Consider the following 9,149-nt stretch of genomic DNA (forward strand, 5'->3'; position numbering starts at 1 on the left):
ACATTTGCAATTGTGTTTGATTAGAAGGTGTGAACCCTACTTACAATTAGAGTTTTTTTTTAATATTTTGATATACAGGTATTCAATAAAATGATAACTTAAATAACTATTTTATAAAATTGCAATAGAAAGGTAGTGGTAGCTCTTTGAAATGCTTTAAAAATAGTTATGAGAGTTTATTATTAACAATAATTGGTAATAGTTTTGATTATTCAGTTTTTTTCGATATACTTGTAAATATACTACATTTAGTGCCAGCGGAAATAAAATAAGCTGCAGCAGTTTCGAAAAGCCAATAAGTACCCAGAGTTAACCGTTTGACCAAACTGTGTTAATATAAATACATTCTGAAATATTTATAAATATTTGTACATATACATACAACCAGATATTATTGCAAAATTCTTGCCTCACTCCTAGCTGAGTTTGTCAGATGGAGCCAACGGCGAGAAAACAACGCTACCATCATATTGCTTCTCATCTGAAAAAATAATCATGTGATTATATGTGTACATTTGCACATTAATTCATATACGTTCCATAAAGTTGTAACGTAGATGTAAAGCAATGTTTATTGTTTTATATACAGTTTAAGTTAAAATGATGTACCGGTAGTGGTTATGTAATCAGTAAGTTAAGAACGTGAGTTATTTTTAAGGCGGATGATATCTGAGAACTCCTAAAAATACTCTTTTGATTCTGTAGGAAAATAATCACTGATACTAAAGATATAGATATATGATCGATTTCCGATTTATTATATGGTATTAATAGGTTAATCCATGATGGAAAGAGCTATGCATCATAGGCACGCTTGTTTAAGAGTAATTTCTATTGTTACAAATTCACAAATGAATGATATCAGCTCTAACACATTAACGCAGACTGAATAAGGAGCCTTGCACAATAGGTTAATAAATAAGATTAATAGAACAATACAACCTGAAGCTATGGCAACAACAATTATTAATGTTTTTTATTATTAATTTTTTATTTATTGTTTTATTTTATTTTATTGTTTGGTTTTATTTTGTTTTATTTTATTGTTTATTAATTATTAATATTAATGGCAACAACAAAAATTACGTAATGTTATATGTAACACTCGCCTTCGGCTCGCTGGGGGCTACGCCCCCAGGCCCCTAAGTGGGGTGTTCGCAAATTCGAGGATAAGCGTATTTCGGGAACAGGTTAAGTCCGAGCATTCGATGAGGAATGTGGGCGAGCTTTTAAAAGAAATATTAATCTTGCAGGCATTTTTTTCCTTAATTATTTTTTATACGATTATGTCATAGTTATCTTGGAGTAAATAACGTGCAAAAATTTCATTTACACAGGTCAATCAGTTCTCGAGATATCGTGCGGGCACCTAGTTTCTAGGGTTAACACCGATTAAGGCAATAAAGGGGCAAGATTTTGCTCTGTTTGTTGTAGTTTTATCAATAAAGAAAATTAGTTTGATCTGAAGAAAAACTCACCAAAAGAACTGTAAATCAAGAAACTAAGGTTAAGTGTCATTTACACAGCAAGGGTTAACTTGACCAGATGTTTATTAATGGTATCTAAATTGAGGCAAAAGATATATCGCAGATTCATTAACGTGTATTAGAAAATATATTTGCCATAGGTCAATTAATATAAGAGAAATTGTCTTGTAAGGCTATTGCAGTTTCAAAAACTAAGTAAGTATTGAGTTTTTCCTAGATAGACACATATATCTAATTACTGAATAACATGTTCGTGGTTGTAATAAGGTTCATCCTTAATAACTGTAGGTGAGAAAACTTAAACGTACGTTGGTTAGCGGATGATGTATTTAATGTTACACGAGGTTGGCAGCTTATTAGGAATTTGTGATTTAAATTATTCTATTTGAGCGTTGGTAAAAACACGTCTTTATTTAGTATCTTCTATTTGTTATCGTCACATATATAGAATGCAGGCAAATATAGAATAATATAATAAGTAAATTAGAAGTAAGGCAATGCCGAGAAATGCCTTTCCGTTTGGCAATGCCTTTTGCGTTGTTTAGTTCATTTTTTCATTTGTATACGTATTATAACTTTGTACTATCTACAATTTCATAAGCCTTTTTAGATAGTAATTCCAGTAAATATGCATAAATATTCAGAAGCGAAGAAAGATGAGGGAACAGGAAAATAAAAAAAAAGATGAAGAAAAAACAAGATAAATTGTGAAGAATCAGAAAAAGTATCAGAAGCCCGCAGCTCCACCCGCGTGGATGTCGGTTACAGTTGCAATAAACCTACCCAGGAAAGACATGGTCAGCAAAATGATTCCCAGGTCAATTCACAGACACCAAAACTAACATCGATGCGCAGTCATTATCCGCAGGCTGCACAGATTGTCTTTCTGTGGATGTTAAAGTTGTTAATGATGAAAATATATAATGTAATTAATACTAAGTTTTTACTTCTGTCGGCAGTCCCGAAGTGCAACCCGATGTTTTAGGATAGATTATTGTAGAGCTTCTCTATATACAACATTTGACGTTAAATTATTTACAGGTAGTAAAATATACTAATGGTCGGGAGCCCCGACCCGTGATAGGGCAACGTAAAGTTTCCCATGCGTAAAACATTCTTTTCGTAAATCAATTCCAACTAATTTGAATGGTTGGCACTGGGATTTGTTTATCGTTAGTGCTAAAGAAATTCTTACTGGAAATTGGAGCCTTTTGAAGGATATAGGCGATACTCAGTTGTCATTGCTTAATGCCAATTGTGAAACAAGGAATTAAGAAATAATTTACTCTAAATAAAGTAAAACGTGCTTTCCTTCTGTTAAATGTGCAAATACTTGTACATATGACGTGTGAGAAGAGATAAATTTGTTCAAATACTAAAGCCCAAAACGTCAAACTTTACCACCGTTGACAATAGACGGAGACAAATAAATCAACTCCTTAGAACCTTGCAAGGAAGGTTTATTTTATGCTCAGAAAGTGATTTTATAACAAATTGGTAATAAAAACAGCTGTTAACACCTAGATATTTGATAATAAAAGTGCAAATTTTCGATTAAGTTCACATCGCATACCCTATTAGGACGGAAAAGGACAACGATGTCTTCTGACGACGAACTCTACTTAACAGGAGGTACAACTGACCGTGGGTAAAACAATCAGTGCGAAGTTCGACTCCGACAAGATAGATTGTCTGACCTTGGCTCTTGTGACCAGTCACAAGTGAATGTGAGAAAAGACGTCGGTGAGCCCAGACGTGTTACGAGAGCCATTGCATTCTCGTAATGAATCTTTATGTATCTGGGCCCACCGGTAAACGAACTTGGGAGGTAAATTTTGCCAGGCTTTGTGCCACCCTCGCCTTGTACGATTTCATCACGCGTGATGTCTTCCCCAATCTGTCTTCCTGCCGGAGCATTGCGTTGAGCATCAAGAATCTCGTTTAGTTAGCCTATCCGCATGGCATTTTGGACTGACGACCTTGACTGTGAGGATTTAATAAACCGCAGTCGCTCTTCTTCATACCTCGCAAACATCTCGACCTGCGAAAGACGGCCAAGATATGAAAAGCGAGGACTGGACAACTAGAGACAACGCGTGTAGTTGTACTGCGAAGCTTTTCCCCGTTGTTATCAAGAAAGCCAATTTGCCAACCCAAAGTGCATGTGGATAGAGCAGTGGGTACTGGAAGGGCTCCATCAGAGGACAAAACAGATCAATCGTTGACGGCCTTCCAGTTTTCACTTTCCAGACGGTGAGTCGTCGTGATTCGATCACTGCTTCGTCAGTGCTGAGCACAGCGTGCACCTCAACACCCCTATTCCTGTCGCCAAGAACATTACCATGAGTAGCTCGACTTGTTACCTGGAACTCCTAATGAACGTGTACCGATGGCTCATTACCTAATCGCCGATGAAAGGATTGATCGAATCCAAGTAATTGGCAATGGTGTTAATAGTTCCAATATCAAGTAATCTACCATGGCAATGATCCTGCGCTCTTCGACGTCGTCAATGTATAGGCTGCACCGGTTAACAAATTGGACGTCGTCTCCCACCTTAGTAGCAAACCGTTGGCCGGGGGCGTCCAAACTGTACACCTGATGGTACATTCTTCCTTCGATCTTGAAGAAAGAAAGTCCACTAGGGTGCCGGTTTCCACCAGAAATTTCGAGGGAGCAAAAAGAAAATAGGTCGTTGTAGGCGCGCGATCTGTTGAGGAAATGTCGATCTGAATAAAATGGTGCACTGAGAGGGGGCAAACGTGTTACGTTGTACGCACCTTCACCACAACACCATTTTTTCCTATTCATTTCTTCCTCGAACAGAGGTGCTTCGCAGTGTGGACATACAAATATATCATCTTCAAAAAGGCAGGTTTATATCAATTTGTATGCATTTATGTCGCATAAAAAATTTCCGCTCCAGTGTACCATAGGCCCTTGTGCAACAATTTCATAAACTCTTTTCTGATATATTAATAGTGATTATTTGGATTTATAAGTGCTGAATATTTTTTTAATGAAACAAAAGAACCAGTAATAAATACTAGTAAATAATTTAGGAGTACCTAATTAAAAAATGTTTTCTTTATTTGTATATTATTACCTGTATTTTTACATTCAGTTTTTTTATTAATTTCGTAATAAAACTCCATTAAAAGCATAAATGTCTATTGCTGTTAATTGTAGATGCATTGTAGCAACACACGTTATACGTAATGTTAGCGTTTAGCTGCCACTCTAACTCCACGTAATGCACTTTGCATTTCAGATAATTGAAGGTGTTACATGATTTTGTGAATATAGCATTGATATACTTGACACTGCAATTATAAAAGATAAGTTCTACAATATATAAGATTACATATATATAAAATTTTTGCGAAATAATTGCTAATTATTTCAAAACGAAAAGGTTGTTTTTAACATAGGAATAAACTCTAAGCAATAGTAATTTACTTGATAATAAGTAATATAATAATATCTTTTGGCTTAAGTTTTGTCGTAATTGTAGAGCATATTGATACAAAGAATATAAGTCTGGTTGAAACATTGACTACAGTTTGTTTGATCAATATGTCGACAGTGGATGTCGTGACAAAGAATGCCGTGAGTCACGGTACAAAAAACTCGCTTCGTAACTATTGATAAGCTTACCTCCACTCTAACATTTAACACCACTTATTGGCCAGAAATTTCACAATATGAAACGTGATTAAAAGGAAACCTTTTGAACTCAACATCTCTGAACGAAAATCTCAACACCGTCCCGAATAAGTAGTCCATCAGAGTATTCAGTCAGGCACCTTTAAAATTAATAGATCCAACAACCAAAAATTGTACAGCTCAATTTATTAGTTTTAATAAAAAATGACACGGTTGTTTTAAATAACGTTTTTATATCCGTAGTAACTAATTAAATAGTATCTGTGAGTAGGCTCCTGGTAAAGTTATAAACATTTATAAAGTGACCTTTTTAATGATTTAGTACTTACACAAACTTATAGATTTCATGCTCAATAACACAGGAAGAATATACATTTAAATATTTATGTATTAAGAGATTATGATATTTAGCTTTTTTTAATTTCCATTGTATAACTTTTGACATAAAAACTGTAAAATCCTCTTGATTGAAATAATATGCTGTGTATATTACTTTCAATTTACAGTTAGAGTAGGCTTTATTTTATTATTTAAAATACTCTTTGATATCAGTGAGCTACTCCAGTGAACTTTGGACCTATCTTCCAATCTAACAATGTCTGCCATTGGTAGACCCATCGCGTGATCTCTGTCTAAGTCCGTCCAGAAGCGTCATTAGACGTCCGAGTAGTTAGTTGTACAGTAGGAGTCGATCTGAGCATCACATATTCCGGTTGCTCACAAAGGTGTAGTCCTTTGTTCTCATTTTTAGAAGGAGTCTCAGTTCTGTCTTGAATCTCTTATCGTGAAGCCATTGAGTGAAAGCGCTATCTCAACAAGCAGAGTAGTGCCGTTCTGGGTGTCGATGCCTATTACTTGTTCTCGTTCGTAGCAAAAGTGTCACCCCGGGTTCCTATGCCCTTTGTGAACGCGATTGCCTAAGTAGTTCCGCGCTGAACTCCCCTCGTGTGCGATTGACATATTGTTCCTCTCTAAGCCTATGTCCTACCTTGATGCCAGCAACAACAGAAAGGTGTTAAAATTAACCTGTCCTTTCATGGATCCCATTGCAACCCTGCATTGACGACCTTGAAGTCTCCCCCTACGGATGAGGCGAGGCACAGTTATTATATTGGCATCTATCATCATTAAGTGTACCCGTTTATATGTCCTTAAATCTCCAGGTGTGACGGTTTCATTTTACTGTAATTGCTCTATCAGTATATTACTGTAGCGTTTTTGGCTATATTGGTTTTTTGTTTTAGCATTAGTAAATTTAATTTCATAAGAAAATTAAAAGGGGGTTTGCAATATTAATTAGATTTTCCAGACGGAATAATAAAATTGAAATGTATTCCCTTGAAAATTCTCTAAGTAGTTCAATTCTGAATTGCAGTTTTGTTGTACCGTTTCTTTTGTCCATATATTACTGGTTTTTGGTTGGTCCAGATTAGGAAAGCTGAAGGTAAATTTGTTGATACGTCTGGGCCAATAAATTAGCTCGGTGATTAAATGATTTATTTGGCGGGGGGGGGGGGATATTAAAACCAGCGCTCCTCGACTTCCGCCCTATTTTTCAGTTTTAATTTCGCGAATCTATGTAACTTCGTTCCGTGTGTGTCAATATTTGGTAGAGTGATGTTGTGTAAATAAAAATTTTCTTTCCCGATTTACTTTTAATGGTTTTCTTGTCATGTAACTGATTTAGGAGGTATCTTATTATAGGGGATTTCGCCCAGTTACCCAATACAAGTTTATAGCTTAATTAAAGTAAAAGATCCAGTAAAAGATAAGTCGTTGAAGAAATAAAGCCGTTTTCATGTACAATATTTTTATTTTCCTGTTTGAACAAAGGATACATTTTAGCCATATAGTTGTGAAGATTTTGAACCCTGTGTAACAAATTTGAGCAGTTTTGGAATAACGAGAATTCACTGGAATTTTTAGAATTCTGTAACACAGAATTGCAACAAGTCACATTTGATTTTTTTAAATTAACTGGAATCATAACGAAAAATGGACAAAGTCCCTAAGTTTAGGATTAGTACTAGGTGCACAATATAACTTTGATGATTACTGAATTCGAGCTTAATTTATTACTTTATTTAAAGAAGAGAAGAATCTTTAATTTAATTAAATTATAATTTTATAATGTGTTTGCACAGCCGATTTTATTTTTTACTAAGAGGAGAGTATTTTATTTTAGTTTAATTTTAATACTACATTCATGCTAAAGAATTTTAATTAAAATATAACCGTAATCAAAATTTGGTGGTAATATAAAGTTTGAAAACTTTGAACTAAAGTATTTTGATATTGAGTTTTAAAAGTTACATAAAATGTTTTAAATTTATTTTGAAATCTGAGTTTGACTTTAAAACACTCAAATAATATTTATTAGGCTTAAATATAGTTAGTGTTTATTGGTTAAGCATTGCTCAAGCATAAATAATCAAAAAATAATAACATAACGAGTGGGAGAGTTAATCTTTTCTTTTATTCAGAGCATTGTGACCGATAACCCAAATCGTTATAGGAACCTTCGTTCTTCCGAGATTGAACGTCTCTATCTTAATCTTTATCCTAATTTGAGGTAACATTCGGTACAATTTGGTCCTCCGAGTGAGAATATCTACATTTTAATCCAATGCTGCAATCTCTCAAACTAAAAGTTTGGAGTAATGCGTAGCATTTAGTACTTCCAAGTAAACATCCAAGATGCAATGTTCTTATTGGAGACGGTATTAGGACAATTTACTAGTCAGATGGACCGGTATATTACACTGTCGAGTTGGAGTATCTGTTTTTGAAATATATTTATTTGAAAACAGTGTTGGTTGTACTTTGTAGCTTAATATTCATACTTCCGTTGTAAATCCAGCAAAGTTTGAGTTCTACAAATCTTGCATCAAACCCAGAAAAATATCACTACAATTATAAGTGGAATTTAAACCAGATATCAACGCTGTATTCTTACAAGCATGATATATATATATATATATATATATATATATATATATATATATATATATATATATACACATGTCAATTGCTAACCATTCATACATTGCTATATAGATGTTTCTATCATGTATATTTTCTAAGTTTATGTTGAAATCATGAGATAACTCCATATGAAACTTTTTAGTTTTGCTGTTCATTTTATTTGATCCATCCTGAAACACGGATATGCCCTAATTGACACTTCACTAGTTTATCACTTACACAATTTTGGGCGAAATGACTGCAGGTGAAAACGACGTAGAAGTTGATAATCGAATGGATGAAGGCGTTTATAACATAGACCATTTTCAGATCATGCTCGGTTAAGTGGACAAGAATGCCATAGATACTTAGTATACTGATGAGGAAGTTGGTGACATGCCAGAGTTGTATAGTTCTGCCCATGGCGTCAGTCATTTCCGTAGTGCACGAATGCAACTCTACCCAGAGTGAACGGTAGGTATTGATCACCTCATGATTCAGCATAGTGGCTGTACCCTGTAAGTAAATAATGCAGTCACTTTTTAAACATTTTAAGAAAAATAATTGTATGTTCTTTTAAATATGGGTGGTAAAGCATTAACTAAGCAAACAAAACTGTGCCAGTGATTTCTTTTTTTTTTATTATATTAGCTAAATAAATCTATTGCCATCACGATTATAAAAAAAAATCGTATGGCTCAATCCTAGACTGTAGAAAAAAGTGTGTGGTTAGATAAAGATATTATACACATAAACCTAGTGGTTAAACGGTCCAAAAATGACATACTACAGTCATTTCTGAACTGCTCTTTAGTGTTTTTATTAATTTCTCTGAGTATATAGATAGCGTTTGGATAATGCGCTACCTAATACGAACAATAAAATACTCTGGCATATATTTTCAAGTATCGTTTGCCAAATTTGTGAGAATCATATTTAAATGATCCGGAATAAGAGTATTAACTAATATTCAGGTTTAACAGAATATTTTTAACTCAAAATTGTTAATTTAGAAGGTTTTCCCTCTAAAAG

General features: G+C 34.2%; 1 protein-coding gene across 1 annotated transcript; it reads right to left on the reverse strand.

Moving 5' to 3' along the window:
* Window positions 1–351: 351 nt before the first annotated feature.
* LOC124372185 lies at window positions 352–8,625 on the reverse strand. Its single transcript, XM_046830552.1, has 2 exons — window positions 8,358–8,625; window positions 352–481 (listed from the first exon to the last, which is right to left on the reverse strand). Exons 1-2 carry the CDS (start codon window positions 8,619–8,621, stop codon window positions 392–394), a joined length of 354 nt encoding a protein of 117 aa, XP_046686508.1. The 5' UTR covers window positions 8,622–8,625; the 3' UTR covers window positions 352–391.
* Between the last annotated feature and the right edge of the window lie 524 nt (window positions 8,626–9,149).

The sequence above is a fragment of the Homalodisca vitripennis genome, unplaced genomic scaffold (genome assembly GCF_021130785.1).
Source record: "Homalodisca vitripennis isolate AUS2020 unplaced genomic scaffold, UT_GWSS_2.1 ScUCBcl_2732;HRSCAF=7784, whole genome shotgun sequence".
Taxonomy (NCBI): Eukaryota; Metazoa; Arthropoda; class Insecta; order Hemiptera; family Cicadellidae; genus Homalodisca; species Homalodisca vitripennis.